This window comes from Dermochelys coriacea, chromosome 2 (assembly GCF_009764565.3).
Source record: "Dermochelys coriacea isolate rDerCor1 chromosome 2, rDerCor1.pri.v4, whole genome shotgun sequence".
NCBI lineage: Eukaryota > Metazoa > Chordata > Testudines > Dermochelyidae > Dermochelys > Dermochelys coriacea.
Genome location: NC_050069.1, coordinates 16816481 through 16833093, shown reverse-complemented (window position 1 = coordinate 16833093; position 16613 = coordinate 16816481). Strand labels below are relative to the sequence as shown.

At 41.1% G+C, this 16613-nt stretch overlaps 1 protein-coding gene across 1 annotated transcript in view; it reads left to right on the top strand.

Moving 5' to 3' along the window:
* The window catches only part of TG (thyroglobulin), a 207176-nt gene that overhangs the window by 20675 nt on the left and 169888 nt on the right, over window positions 1-16613 (top strand). Inside the window, exons 11-17 of the mRNA XM_038391414.2 lie at window positions 1699-1941; window positions 2371-2508; window positions 3851-3928; window positions 6751-6863; window positions 10078-10189; window positions 12608-12808; window positions 16131-16340. Of these exons, the coding sequence (XP_038247342.1) occupies window positions 1699-1941; window positions 2371-2508; window positions 3851-3928; window positions 6751-6863; window positions 10078-10189; window positions 12608-12808; window positions 16131-16340 (1095 nt within the window). The remainder of the gene's footprint in view (window positions 1-1698; window positions 1942-2370; window positions 2509-3850; window positions 3929-6750; window positions 6864-10077; window positions 10190-12607; window positions 12809-16130; window positions 16341-16613) is intronic.

The window sequence follows — 16613 nt, the reverse complement described above, 5'->3', positions numbered from 1 at the left end:
AGCCTTATACCAGGGTCAAATAGATTTTATAATAGTTACCATTTTTGGAATTTGAACACAATCAAAACACAGATCATGAGAAGGAGTTGAGCAAGTACAGGTGGGTGTGGGTCTTATGGAGGTAATAAATGCAAGTTATGAAAGCGATTTTTTACGTGAACTTATCATACAAGCATTATGTTAATGATAAAATAAAAGCACTATAAAGTAAGGTCAGAGGAATTTTCTTTGCCATTCTTATTACTCAGTGTTTTTTTGCCATCAGCTTGATTCAGAAAAGCAAACCTCTTTAGGAAAGCACTTGAGCATGTGCTTAAGTCCTTTTGAGGCCAGTGGGACTTAAGCATGTGATTAAAGTCAAACACATGCTCAAATGCTTTCCTGATTTAGGGCTTTAGTTAGCATGGTATAGTAGGATGCTGCAGCGATGAGGACCATGTAAGTATCTAGATAGATGGGCTGGATTTTCAAAAGCATACAGTAGTGACCTAACCCTGTTCCCATCAACTCAGTGGCAAAACTCCCATGGAAGTCAGTTGAAGAAGAGAAAGGCCAGTGAGGAATGCTTTTGAAAATCCCATCTGCACAGGCGTTGACTTTGTCATTTCCTGGGGGGGTGTTTGATCCCTGCTCTGCCCCAGGCCCTGCCCCCACAACACTGCTTCCCCTAAGGCCCCACCCCCACCCTGCCTCTTCCTGCCCATGCCCTACCCATCTCTTCTTGCCTGTGCCCTGCCCCTGCCCTGCCTTTTCCTACCCCATTCTGCCGCCTCCTCTGAGCACACCCTGCCCTCGCTCCGCCCCCTTCCCTCCGCTAAACTGCTGAACAGCTGATTGTGGCAGCCGTGAGGTGCTGGGAGGAGGGGGAAGAACTGATCAGTGGGGCCCACCAGCAGGTGAGAAGCACTGTGGGTGAGGAGAAGGAGCTTATTGATGAGCTGCCAGTGTGTGCTAAGCACCCGCTATTTTTTCCCGTGGGTGTTTCAGGGCTGGAGCACTCACGGAGTTGGGGATTATGCCCACCTGTATATCATGTTGCAACCAAAGCTGTGGTGTTCTTCACTGCACCACTTGGGTAGATGAGCTGTGAGATGGCCCTGGGAACTAGAATCACCATCTTAGTTTTTCAAGCGGGTGGAGGAAAGGACAAAGGGTGGAAAACTTCCAGTGGGGGAAAGAGCACATGAAAACTCAACTATGGGTTTTGGGGGCAGGACTGGAAGGAGGGAGATATTAGATTAACACAGAGATATAGCTGCAGAGAAGCTTGCATGGAAAGCTGTTCATAGTATGCCTGTCTACAAGAAATGAGTAAAAGACACAGTATAAAAAATGCAAATGACAGACCATATGCCAGTCATCACCCTCGACACTTAGCTTGTATGTTGTATCCTTTCTCCCAACCTTTGTCTTAACTGACTCAAGGCAGAGACTGAGCCTTTCTGCCTGTTTATATGGAGCCTAGCACATTCTGGGTCATGCTGTAATACAAATAAAGAATAATAATAAATAACTATTACTGATCACTTATTTCGGGGGGGGGGGGTGTACAGCAGGTTTTTCTTTTAACTGATGCAAACCAAAGTAAATATAGAAAGAAACAAGAAACGTTAAGTAAGAGACTCTTGAATATGAATGTTTGAATCTTTACTGGAGTAAGATAAAGATTACTAAAACAACCCTTTGCTGTACATACAGGCCCTGGTGCATGTGAAAGTGTAAAGAAGGAAGCTATACAGTTCATTGATGAAGCAGAACAACTCATCCTAGCGTCGAATGGCTCCCACATTCCTTTGGGACAGAGCTTTTTAATGGCAAAAGGACTTCAACTAACAGACAACGATCTTCTTCATTTTGCGGAGACCTTTCAATCAGGGATCGCATTCTCTGAAAAGCTGTTGGCAGGAAGTGACTATGCAGTCCGACTGGCAGCACAATCAAGTAGGTTGGGAGGAGTAGAAGTTGGTAAAATTGATTGAAATTAAACCTTTGGAGAACAGGGCTTTTGCTTAAAGGGGAGTAGTGCACAAACTAGCCCCAAACATGATCTGTCTGTACTAAAGCTCTATAGGCCAAAGTCGGCCTTGCTGAAAGTGGATGTAAATCCATCAGAATTAATGAAGTTTCAACTGCTTACATCAGGGCTGAGCTTGACCCTTTTTCTTATGTAGCACAATGGGTGACATTAGAATCTGGACATTTCCCATTCATTAAATTTACCAGTGTATTTGTAGTATTTCCCCTTCTAAATAAAGGAAATAGAGTAGGGTGTCGTACATGTGCATTTTTAAATAGCATCCATTTGAGGAATAGGTATAAGGAATTTGACCACATCCAAAATATCCTGGTTTGTTTATTTTTTTTTTATAGCCTTGCATTTCTACTGGCGGAGTCACTTTACTTCAAAAGGTTCTGCTGGACAAGCTACGCTCCTGGGATTTCATCCTTACATTCCCCAGTGTGATGGCCTGGGGAACTGGGAACCGGTCCAATGCTACAAGAGTACTGGTGAGGCATCATTTGCTAAATACTCACTGCTTCTTGTTGAGATAAGTAAAGGCAGGTCAGACTGACATATAATATAATAAAATTAGAAGAAATAACATCACAAGTTATTTCTTAACCAAAAATATATTTGCTGCATGTTATTTTAAATATATATCTGTATTGCTAGGAGAAAGACTATGGATGCAGCATGAAGATACTTGGCCAAATTCTGCCCCTCTGGTTCTCTGTTATGAGGAATCCCTGGGTAGCATAAAGCTGGCATACCGGGCTTTGTCACCCATACTCTTCCAGGTGTAGGGCGTATTCCTGGGGACCAGATGTGGGAAGGCAATCAAGTAGCCCCTTGAGGTCTGTTTTACCTGAAGTAATTTATTACAGTCTTTAGGCTAATCTAAATTATGGCAGGGAATGGCTCAGCTGCCGCTCAGCTCTAGTTAGGCTTAGAGTCCCCTTTCCCTCTGACATTGGGCCCATTGTTGACTGCAGCTGGCCAGACTGAGTGTTACATGTTCGTACAGCAACAACGGAAATAATATTCTGAACTTATGTTATTTTTAAAATTAATTTTCTTATAAACCTTACAGGCAATCAGTCGAATTTTCACCCGACTTATTACCCTATAATAATTCAAGTGATTCCAGTAAAGTCTTGTGAGTTAACTGAGCCCAATGTGTTTTTGCACTGATCACGTGGTTTACTCTTCACAAAATGTGCTGGATCGTATAAAATAAGAAATACCCTGAATCTTCAGCTAAAGTACAAACCAGAGCCCTGATGCAGAAATTGGAAACTTTTTGGTTTTTCTTGCCAAAATGAAAAACTGATAAAAAAAAAAAATTAATTTTCGGTGCAAAGAAACATTTTGTTCAACCCCCAATTATTTTTTTTAGGTTTTGTTTTGTTTAATTTTGTGGGTTTTTTTATCCTTTAAATTTATGTCGCTAAATTTAGAAACAAAATGTTATTTCTAAGCAAAAAATCAAAACATTTCTTTTAAAAAACGTTGAAGCTAAATGTTTCAACTTTTTTTATAACAAATATTTCTATTTTTTGGAGGAAACTATTAGCTGAATTTGTCCTGAATTCACAGATACTGCATTATTATTATTTTGGTGAATAAACTATTCATCCAAAAAATTCACCGAGCTTGCTCTTCACTGATCTGGATTGTGGAACTAGCCATTATATTGTTTTCATGATGATGTTGCCATATGGGCTGTGTTCAGTATTCCAGCCAGCAACAACAAAATCCTCTTGCAGTTCAGATCAGCATGTGATAATAATAACAAAGGAAAGGGACATACGTTTTTCTAACGTACGGCTGATGTTATTTCTTGCCTAGGTCACTGCTGGTGTGTGGATGAAAGGGGACGCTACATTACAGATTCTCTGATCATACGCTCAGCACACTTCCCAAAATGTAAGTTAATCTTTTCTTCCTACAATTTTCCCTATTCTTAGCTGACACATGCATATATTTTAGGTTTTTTTAATTGAGATTTTTAGTAAATCACATATAGCATAACACAAGATTGTTGTTTTTTATAAAACCTTCATAAAAGAAAGCAAAGGGAAGATGAATGTTTTGTTTTGTAGCAAGATGAACTCTGTGTGTCTGTCTCAAATATTTGGTAGGCTATTTAGAACATAAAAACAGCCATATTGGGTTCCTGGTTCATGGCAATGAGTTCCACAGGTGAGTTGTGCGTTGTGTGAAAAAGTACTTTCTCTTATTTGTATTAAATTTGCTGCCCGTTAATGTTATTGGGTGACCTCTGGTTTTATCCCCTCTTTCTAAACTGAACAGCCCTGCTCTTTTTAGTTTCTCTTCATATGAAAGCTGTTCCATACCCTTGATCATCTTTGTTGCTCTTCTCTGAACCTTTTTCAGTTCCACGCTTTCCTGTTTGAGATGGGTGACCAGAACTGGACACAGTATTCCAAGTATTGTGTGCCCCATGGATCTACATAGTGGCATTATGATATTTTCTGTTTTATTTTCTATCCCTTTCCTAATGATTCCTAAAATACTGTTAGCCTTTTTGACCACTGCTGCGCTGAGTAGATGTTTTCAGAGAACTATCCTCAAGTGACGCCAAGATTGCTTGCTTGGGTGGCAATTAGCAGATTTAGAATCCATCTATGTATATGTATTTTTGGGATTATTTTTTCCAGTGTGCATTACTTTGCACTTATCACTGTTGAATTTAATCTGCTATTTTGTTGCCCAGTCAGCCAGTTTTGTGAGTTCCTTCTGTAACTCCTCGAAGTCTCCTTTGGACTTAACTGTCCTGAATAATTCTGTATCATCTGAAAACTTTGCTGCTTCTCTGTTCACTGCCTTTTCCAGATCATGAATATGTATGTTGAACAACACAGGTCCTAGTACAGATTCTTGGGGGATCCCACTGTTCACCTCTCTCCATTGTGAAATTGGCCCATTTATTCCTACCCTTTGTTTCCTATCTTCAACCATCAGTGATACTTGAGATGACCATCCTTCTTACCCCTTGGCTACGTAGTTACCTTAAGAGCCTCTGGTGAGGGATCTTGTCAAAGACTTTCTGAAAATCCAAGTCCACATATTGACTGGATCACCCTTCATCCATATGCTTGTTGACTCCCTCAAAGAATTCTAATAGATTGAGGCATGACTTCCCTTAACAAAAGTAAAATTGACTCTTCCCAACAAATAATGTTTTTCTGTGTCTGATAATTCTGTTGTTTGCTATAGTTTCTACAGATTTGTCCAGTACTGAAGTTAGACTCAGTGGCCTGTAATTGCCAGGATCTCTTCTGAAGCCCTTTTAAAAAATCTGCAATATTTGACTTCTACATTTACCCTTTTGCTTGATAGAATTTAGGAATGGATGTGTTTTCTTTTCAAGGAAGTCTTCTATTTCATTCCTCAGAAATTGAATCTACAGTGTAATTAACGGGGCTAATGTGTATGTGCACTCCTGCTCTCTACTGCATGGAGTTGGGATGCTCTGCTGAACTTCAGAGACCCTTTACTGCTAACATCAAATAACAATTCTTGGCCTTGATGTAGCAAAGCATTTAAGCATGTGTTTAACTTTAAGCATATGAGTAGGTCCCTGACTTCAGTGGGACTTGTCACATATTTTCAGGTAATCATGTGCTTACGTACTTTACCGAATGGGGGTTGTAACTCAAATGGAAAAGACATAAGCTTTTGGAGTATATGGATTTGAATTCTATCACTGCTCTTGTTGTGAAGTTGCAGATGGCATGGTCTGCAGAACACTGATAATAATGAAAACTTAGGTGGCTATAGATTTGTTTCAACAGAGTATAATTTCTTTTGCATCCGAGATGCATTCCTTTTCTGTAGGACCTCTCAAATTCTTTCAATATCTAGGAACTTTCCCACTTTTAAACTTGGTGAAAGTCATTTGGTCTTTCCATATTGCATGGCTGATAATACTGAGTTTTCTGCCAGGAGACATAAAATTTGAAAAACCTGGAATATTTTCTCTTATGATTCCATTCATTGTGATTTAGTTTCTTGGTCAGCTCCAAGACATGTGTTTGTAGGTTCTGATTTTCTTTGAATAGGTGCCAGCAGAGATTATTGGGCCAACTCACCAGAAGTCAATGAAGTTACTCTGGGGATGAATTTGTCCCATTACCACTTAGTCCTTGTTTGTTTGCCACGTTTGCTAATATAGAAGGCAGAATTAACACTTAATTAACACTTAACAAAAAATTCATATGGCAGCTGCCAATCTGAGACCATGGGTACAAAGAAGATGTGTATGAGATCTGAGATGTTTAGGGTGACCATATTTCCCAAAAGTAAAACAGGGAACACTGTGTGGGGCTTGCTCAAAGCCCCCCCCCCACTTCCTGCCAGGGCTGGCCCAAGCTGCTTGCCCAAGCCTTGCTACCCCCATGCACGAGACTGGAGTTGCTGCTCACCCAAGCTCTGCCTGCCCCTTGCCTGAGCCCTGCCTCCTCCTTGCACGGGGCTGGCATTGCTACTCGCCCACCACACATTCCTCCACACTTCACTTTTTGACAAACGCCGCATTTGTCCTGTTTGCTCTTGCCAACTGATCACTTTTGCCAAAAAAGTCAGGATGGATAGAACTTAAAAAAGTGTCTGTCCTGGCCAAAACAGGACATGTGGTCACCCTAGTCATATGTTGTCTTATTCAGGAAGGCATGAGGAGATCAGATTTATGTCCTTCATTCAGCTGTGCATTTTCTCTCTCAAAGGCCAGACATCATGTCAGCGATCTCGAGCCAATGCGTTAATTTCCAGCTGGAAACAGAGCGGATCAAAGCTCAGCACTACTGCTGCAGACTTGTTCATCCCCTCCTGTCTTGAGGTAACTGAATATAACTGGGGGATGGGGAGGGAAGGGGCAAACTGAGACTTCCCCACCTTGTTTAATGCCCTGGCAAGGACACAGGCAGTTGCAGTTCCTGGCCTGAGGTGCTTCCGCCACACCCCCCCCGGGGGTTCACATCACCCTTCAGGTGGGGGCATAGAGGCAGGGTGCTGAGCGGGGTCTGTGCCCAAAGGAGAGTAGATGTCACCCTCCTTAAAGGGTGGCTTAATGTGCTCACCCTCCACAGAGGGAGCTGGGGAGGTGACCGTGTCTCCTGAGCTGCCATTCCTGATGAAGGTTTTTCTGGACAATGGGGCTCTGCTCTGGCCCCAATGAAGAAATGTGCCTAAATGACACTATTCAGTTAACTGAATTTTAAGAGGAGCTTTCCAATCATTTCTTCCAATGGAGGGGAAGATTTGGGCCTCAGAAACAGAAATTAGTTCTGTCTGGCCCCAGGACAGGCTCCGCAGTGCTTTCTAGTACAAGGATCCAAATGGGGCTTTGAAGAAGGGGACAAAGGATAAAATGTAATTTTAAACCCAGGTTTTTATAGGATTTCCATATGAATTCTTTGTAAAGGTAAGTGCTGCTTCTTGCAGGGCCCAATTTTCTCTGCTGAATCAAGCTTGTGGGCTTAAGAGCAGCTTTTATTTGATTTTTGTGGTTCATCTTGTCACTTCTTTCTTACATGAAACTGGAAGATGTTTTTCACTGTAAGGTCCCATTGGAAGAAAATATAAGGGATAAAGGATTTCAGGAAAGCGGGAAGTTTCTCAGGGAGACACTATTAAAGCCACAACTGCAAACTATCCTGATGCAAAGGAAAAACAGGAAGAATAAAAGGAGGCCAATACGGCTCCATCAGAAGCTTCTAAAGTGGAAACATGGACGAATTGCTAAAGAGAATTACAAAAGGATAGCACCAGCATATAGGAACCTAATCAGAAAGGCGCATAATGAGTTACCCCTAGAAAGTGTAACCCTTCTGCCAGGGGGAGCCAGGAGCAACCAGGGCTGAGTTCAATATCTAGGGGTTCCTTTCCACTCTTACAACACAGAACCGGCTTGAGCGCCCACCCAGTAACCTGAGAAATTTATACACCACCCCTTGGGCACCTCTGAGAGGCAATATTTCCCCACTTGCAAGCACAGAGTCTGAGTGTAGAAAAGAAACTTTTAATAAAAGGAGGGAAGTAGTTTGCTGTTAATTTGGGAAAACACTGCAAACAGGGTTCATAAATATAAACCATGAGTAAAAGACCCACTCCCAAGTAGATTGGGCAGTGTCCTTTCCCCCTCAGGTTCTTAAGTCCAGCAATCCAAATGTCCCTTTCACATGCCCGACCCTTCTCTGCACCCCACTAAAAGTTGCTGTCCTTGGTCAGTGCAGACCCAGAATTCAGAGGTATATCTGCAGAGTTCACCTCCCCCACAGGTGGCCTAAAGATGTACCTTACTCACTCCACTGCTCGGGCACTCACTCACTGCCCCTCTCTGCCAGCTACCCTGCTGGCCGCTCCTGCTGGCCGCCTGCTTGCTGCTTCCACCAGCCGCCTGCTCACTGCTCTCACTGTGCCTTTCCACCACTTGCCCTGCTGGCTACTCGTCACGGCTCTCCGCTGCTGCCCTGCTGGCCACCCACTCACTGCTCTTGTCATGCCTCTCCACCAGCCTGCTGCCTGCTCATTTGCCTCTCAGTGGCACCAGCCACTTGTTCACCCGCTGACTGTCAGTCGCCTTTCTGCTATGACCTCTGCACTCCAGTCTCTTAGTAATGTTCAGCTCTGTTCAGGCTGGGCAGAAACACTGTCCCATCTCCAGTGATTTCAGCTCTCAATGTTTTTTAGCTCTTAGCAGGCAGAGCAGAAACACAGTCTTACCACAAGTGATTTTAGCTCTGATTGAGCATTTAACATAACAAAGAGGCTCCTAATGAAGCCTATTTAGCTCTATTCTTTGAACAGTGGGGAGGAACAGGTTAAACCCTTGATGAGTGCAGCCTCCTGGCTGGATATACCTGTACCCAGCCCTCTTACTTTCACAGGGCTCTGACATGTGAACCCCTGGCTTAACGAGGTTCTTTCAACTGAAGGTGGCCCCCTCATTTGGGACAGGTAAAGCACAGTCCTGCTTTCCTGTGTTCCTACAATAATTACAACATTGGCAACCATATTTTACTACCCCTGCATTCAGTAATAAGGAGATTTGTACCCAACACCAGCCAAAGTTGATCACTTTGCCACCACTGTATCTGCTGAATATATAGGCAGATCAGGAGCAAACAGTATTTAAATAAACACAACCAAACCACAACATTTCCCCTCCCAGCTAGTTGTCAGGGAAGCATTCATTCAGACTCTTGCTTGCACAAGAAACATAAAACAACATTCTCAACCAGGGGTCCATGGCTCCCTGAGGGGCTGTGAGCCGGTTTCAGGGGGCTGTGAGGTCCTGCAGCTGAAGCCCGTGCCCCAAGCCCTGGCACCCCCATGGGGCTGAAACCAGGAGTGGAACTGTGGGGCTGGAGCCCCAAGCCCCATCACTCCCCATGGGACTAAGACATAAGACTCTCAAGAGGTAATTGTAGCATTCTACTTGATGCTAGTGAGGCCTCACCTGAATTACTGTGTCCAATTATGGGTGCCACACTTTAAGAAAGATGTGACAACTTGGAAAGAGTCCAGAGGAAAGCAACAAAAATGATACAAGGTTTAGATAACCTGACTTATGAGGACAACTGGCCATGGTTTGTGTTGAGTAAAGACCTGATAAAAGTCTTCACATATGTTAAGAGCTTTTATAAAGAAGTTGATGATCAATTGTTTTCCATGTCCACTGAAAATAGGTCAAGAAATAATTAGCTTAATCTGAAGCAATGGAGATAGGTTAGATATTAAGAAAAACTTTCTAACTCTAAGGGTAGTTAAGTTCTGGAAAAGGCTTCTAAGGGAGGTTGTGGAATCCCCATCACTGAAGGTTTTTAAGCACAGGTTGAACAAACACCTGTCAGGGATGGTCTAGGTTTACATGGTCTGCCTCAATGCAGAGGGCTGGATTGATGACCTCTTGAGGTCCCTTCCAGCCTTACATTTCTATGATTCTATGGCCGAGGCTTTTGAAATGTGGGTTCTGTTGCACATTGCATGTTAACAACAGCCCTGTGTAAAGTACATAATCCTACAGTGATATTGTAATTGATCCATCTTAGACTGGAGAATATACTATACTACAGAAATCAGACACAGATGCTTGGTGTGTGGATCCCACATCAGGAGCCATAATTGAACAGAGCAGCAAGGATTCAGATGGCAGCCCCCAGTGTAAGTACTGGTATTCACCAACTTGCTGGCTAAACCATTTTGAAACTCAACATTTATTGCCTCAGTCTGACAGGTTCTCTATTACACAATTGGGAGTTGAGAGGACTGGTTCTATTCCTGGGCCTGCCACTAACTTGCAGTGTCCCCTTGATCAAGTCAACCTCCTTAATCTTATGTACTCAATAGTTGTAAATTGACTTAATTGAGCTTCACTGATTTATATCAGCTGGAGCTCTGGTTCCTGGATTTTACAGCCCCTTGGTTCATGCTGAGGTATAAATTATGAGGAAGTCTCTGAGTACCATTGAACTTTAAAATATCCTCCTCCAAAGGGTATAAAATAGCATATACACAAAATCACGGGATGTACAAAATATCATCTATTTACATGGCAATCTGTGGACAAGCTCCAGGCTCCTGTGAGATTCCACAGTTGCTATGACACCCCAAAATTGTGCCCCATAGCTCAGTGGAATAGGGAACAGGCCTATTTGGACATCTGGGAACCTTTTATGTTTTTAAAAGACAGGAGTGAATCTGTTCCTTTTGCCTGTGCCATTTAGGGCTTTCAGTACATTAAAATACATTTAGTTTTTTTATTAAAAAAAATTGCAAGATGCCTTCAATACGTCTTGCTACTGGCTGAATAAATCATTACAAATAATTTATTTAAAAAATTTTGCTTTTTTTACATTTGCAATGTGTCCACAAAAAAGATTGCAAAAACCTTGAATTTATTCTTTTCACTAAAATTGTTTGTGAATAATTTCTGCTATCAGACAGTTCATTATCAGTGGATTGTGAATATACACAATTTACATATGCAAGAGTACAAGCGTAGTTCCCAGTTCTGCAAGATCTTACATCTATGTAATTTTACATACATGATCATTCCTTTGAGTAAGAACCAGGCTGAACACTTTGCCCCAAGCTGAGATTGAGTTCATTGGAACTATTCATGAGTGTATGGTTATGTATTCATAAGTGTTGGCTGGGTTGGGAGCTTAAAATTAGATTTTTTTTGTGTGTATTAGTGTTAATAAATAGAGCTTGTTGGGAATCTTCTAATGAAATATTTTAGTCAGAAAATGCCAATTTGTCAAAACCAAGACAGTTTGCAGGAAAGAGTTACAGAATCATAGAATATCAGGGTTGGAAGGGACCTCAGGAGATCATCTAGTCCAACCCACTGCTCAAAGCAGGACCAATCCTCAATTTTTGCCCCAGATCCCTAAAATGGCCCCCTCAGGGATTGAACTCAGAACTCTGGGTTTGGTTTTGATGGATCTCCAGGTTCAAAATAATTAAACAAATAAATCTGGGGGACAAAAATTTGAAATTGATGAAGCATTTTCAAAATGAGAAATTAATTTTTTTGGTTCAAAATGACTTTTTGTTTAAAAAAATTAATTAATTTATATTTAGGTTTGACAGAATTCGATTTTTATTTTTTGTATGATTTTGATGGATAATATCAATGTCTATCTTTGATCAAAATTTTAATCAGTCAAAATGTTCATAGTTGCTATAAATTATGGTGTGTGTGAGTGAGGCAATGAGAGGGCAGACATTAATTACTTAATAACAGTAGATTTTGAAATTCAAAAAGTTAAAGCTCTGTAAAAACGCAAATTGTCAACACCCCTATGTCAAAGTGTACAAAGTAAATATCCTTGAATCAAACTCTAAAAAGTTCTCAAGCAGCATTTTTTTTTCACTTTGACTATCTGTAAATTTTGATTATTATTGATGGAAATATTTTTTCATAGGTGTGTGAAATTAATGTTGACTGATACTTACTAATAAACAAACTACTCCCCCCAAGCCTCTTTATACTAAAATAAGGATTAAAAAAAGAGAATAAGTTAAATATATAAAAAGGTCAAAATCAAAATATAACATTTTGAAATTGTTAAAATGAAACATTTTCACTGACATGATCCAAAAAAGTTTGATTATTGTTTTGCAAGAAAATTTTGAGATTTCAACTATTTGTACCAGTTCAGGTTGGCAGTACTCATGGAAAGTGAACACAGAAAGTGCTCAAGCACAGTTGAAGCAAAACTGTTTTAAATATGAACAAATATCCATATCATCAGTATCTTATTTATACAAGATCCACTTTATGAAGATTTGGATAGCTTGCATATTAATGGTTCAAAATGGCAGCATTTTGTAGAGATAGTAAAGTCCCATGTATATCTATACTGATACAAACTTAACTATGGTCTCATGACGATTTGTCAATTATAATCTCTCTGTTTCCTTCAGTAATAGCCCCAAATTTAAAGTACCCTTATGGTAAGATGTAATGTTTTGTACAATTACTGGACAATACTGAGGTTCATTTCTGTAGGTGCTCAGAGTTTCTCCTTTTCTGCTCTTCTTTCCCTTGTAATCACTCTCTTATCTTTAAAGGTCCTGGTTTTTGTAGTATGCTGAAGTCCAAAGTTCGCTCACGAGAAATTGGCAAAGGATACATCCCTCAGTGTGAAGGGGACAACGGGAACTTCTCACCAGTGCAGTGCGACCAGGATCAGGAAAGCTGTTGGTGTGTCTTTGAGAATGGAGAGGAGGTGCCTGGAACACGAGTAAGAGGAGAAAGGCCAGCATGTGAAAGTGAGTTGTGGCAACAGTCAAAATAACTTTTACACAAGGTTCAGATCCAGAACAGGACCCTCATCTAAACTTCCCCAACATTTAGCTGTGTTGAGATTTAAGGTTCCTGTTCAATCTATTATAGAGATTTATTTTTATTTATCTATGTATTTAGAGGCTCCAGCCAGGCTGGGCACATTTTCCAAACTCCCTTAAAGTTCAGAGGGTTTTGTTAGGTTGGGCAGGGGAGAGGGCTTTTGGATTCAGTGGCCAATCTTAGTGATAAAGAATAGTCAAGACAGATGAGCCAGTTATGCTAATCTAAGAACCACCCTGAACACTTTGCCCAAGACTTCAACTGCGCCCAGTTTCAGCCTGCCCTTGGATTGAAAAAAATTTAACTGGCTGGGGAAAAAAAGGTATATTTCTGCAATTTCTACTTTTGGCCTTTGACCAGGATGGTAAAGTATATTGGCCAAAACACTACATGTTCACGGTGTATTTCCTGCCTCACCAAAGCCACAAAGATCTGCAATTCTGTCAAGATTTCCAGCATGATTTCAGGGAGATTTGGATAAACTTAATTTCCAATAACTGTTATAGATTCCCCATCACTGAATTGAAGCGGAACAAATTAAACATTTTTCAATAATATGGTCCAAATTGCAATGATAAATTCACAGAAATTAGATTTAGAAAAACCTTTTCACAGCCAGAATTATCCCCTGCTAGATAGTCTTGTGCACTTTGTTCTGTTTTTGAAATGAATGCTGTTTAGATTTGAAAAAAGACCAAACTACAAGAAAGTATTTAGGATTCCCTATGTGATTCTGGGATTTGCAGAGTTCTCCCATATCTAACTATTTCAACACAGGGCTGCTGCAATGTATGTTAGTCACATGGATGAATCCTTTAGAAACTTGGAAGCAAATGTACTATATTACATTGCAGCAACAGAGCATTCTGTAGGAGAGATCTTGTGAGAAATCATGACATTTAGGGAGCCTAGGAAGCTAGGATGCTTTGAGAGTGCCAGAAGAGCTGCAGGGAAAGGTGGAAGAGCTTTCGACAAGCTCCAGGAAGAGTATGAGTTGGCAGAAAGGATGAGTGGAGAAGATCCAAACTAGGTCCTAAATTCTGAAGTCCTTTCTCTGTCCTTATTCCCATTGAAGGTCAATAGTAGGTTTTCCTGAGTATGGGCTGAAAATAGACTTCAGAAGTTACACTCGAAGATGCTGGCAGGCTTTGCATGGGTGCCAGTATTATTCTGGAGGCTCCAATGTCCACTAGGTTTTCCTCTAATGGTTCCAGGCACAAGAGTGATCAGTAACAATTCATGATTTAGATATTTCTCCAGCCCCAAATTGTTAGAAAGACATATTATAAAATCTCACAAGAATAGGTTTTCTTGCAAGATTTCTGTTACCTTCTGTGTATGGTCAGGCTATGAAGATACCGCGAGAACAATCTTTCTCCTGGAATTTTGTCACATCTATTTCTGGAAGCACAGAAAAAAATAAAAAACAATGGATAAAAAACGTTAATGGAATGTTTTCGCACTTAAATAATTTGGTTAGAGTTTAGGATGAAGGTTCAGGGGGTTCTTGTATTCCAACACATGGCTTGTCCATCCAGCCTGTAACTCCTGGTTGTTAAGAGCTCTGGAATAGGCCTGAGAAGTAGCCCAAGTGTTTATCACTACCCTGGACATATTACCAAGATGGGAAGATGGCCTGTCAGCAGATGAATAGTGGGCAAGTACAATAAATCCATATTCCTATATCAGAAAAGACAGCAGTAACTTCCAAGTGCACATTGAATACAATATGGTTTTTATTAGATCAATCAGTTCCATAATATCTGGGTTCTCATAGCTCATTTTCTGCCTCCATATAATAGAGTTTGATAGAATCCAATATTTTCTTGTTGAAGTGTATGTCATGTTAATTCCAAGTATTCTTCATATTCCACACCACCCACATTTCATCTTTCCACTACTCATAAATGGAGTCGGGCGGGGGGGGGGGGGGAAGAGAGACAGAAAGCTCTGAGTAAATTCAGACACAAGTCCCTGGATGTGATGACTTTCCTAGGTAGATTGTTAAAAGTGCTTGGGAGAGAGAGGAGTCAACATTCTATTTAGTGACCATTAAGCCACAGAGATGAATTGCCAGTGACCGGATGGATGGTGAAAGGCACTGTTCATTCCTCCAGCAACAACAAATGGGCTTCAGACATGTAAGAATGATAACACACCCTTTCTCTTGTGAGCTGCTGGTCAGCCTAACAAGAATGAGGAAGGAGCTGGAGGCTGGACCAAATAAGGAAGTTACTGATTGGGCTCAGTAAAGAGGGACCCAAGCTGAAACCTATGTATGATACAGAAAAAACAAAGGGAGTACAGCCAACAACTCCAAATTTTACGGTTCTTTGGGGAAAATTCTGCTCTTGATACACCAGTACACCCCATTAGAATTAACCATACTGGGCCAGTATAGATGAGAGCACAATGTGGCCTGTTGGTTGTGAAAAATATTAGAGCAATACAGAAGACAACAGATTGGTTTTACATTGACCTGTGTGAAGAGCTATTAATAGAGGTTGCTCTAAATGCCTACGATGACCACAGTTAAACTGGTGATAATAGAAATTACCTGTATTATGAGTTAGAACTGATGGTGGTGTGCTGACGATTGTATTTGTCTCCAGAAGTCTCAGGAATTGCTCTGGGAGTTTGTAAAGCAAGCAACCACCTCCCTTCCTGGCCTCTGGCTTTGGGCTTATGAGCTGATCTGGAATCACTAAGAGGATAGGGAACCTTGCAATGACCTTTTACTGAGATATAGTAACTTCATTTTTTAAAAAGGTGCAATAAGGGAAACTTGTAAAGTAGCATAAGAGCTGGAAATTAAGATAATGAGCAACTGATATTCTTCTCTTCGCTCCACACCATAATGTTCAGCACTGAAGAGTGACATGAAGAAGAGGTGCTATGACACAGTTAGTGTTTGGGAAAACAAGCTATATTTGGCTAAATGAGCTTTCTGATGAGAGGTCAAGAGAGTTGGATGAAATTGATATGAAGGCCAAATAATACTTTCAAGCCATGTATGCAGGAGTCTCTGAGCCCAGTCCAATGCCCACTGAAGTCAGTGTAAGTCATTTCATTGGCTTCAAAGGGCATTGGACCAAGATCATTGACATCAGTGGGAACTACATGCCTAGGTCTAGTACACTGTGTGTGCTCCCCTTGGAGGTGATGAGGGTTATTTGGAGAGTTTATCCTGAATTAATGTTTCATAGTTTTATCTTTCACATGTTCCTTTTCTTTCTATCTTCCCAGGTCCCCAGTGCCCCCTACCTTTCAATGTGTCTTATGTGGTCAGTGGAGCACTTTTCTGTGCAAACGTCTCTGATCAAAACCAGAGTTCTCAGAAGTGCCAGCTGATTTGTCGTCAAGGCTTCCATAGCGCCTTTTCTAATGTGACATTCCTGTGTAATAGAGAGAGTCGCCATTGGATCTCAGAACCCCCCCTCTCTCAAAGCTGTCAGAGTAAGTACAGCTGCTACAGAGGAGTGTTCTCTTATTTAACCAGAGATCAATGTTTAGAAGCCACCCATGTTTAGTTCCTGCACCTTCACCAGGGAGGATGCAAGAGAAAGTAAATAGATTTATCAGAAGCTGTACTAATTTTGAATTGCAATACGAGGAGGAAGTATTTAGATCCGTGGCTTCTAATTAAGATGTGCAGTAGGTCGATCTTGCTCTCTGTCTTCATCCTCATCTTCATCTTTGCCTTTCACCTGCTCCCATACCTGGAACAGT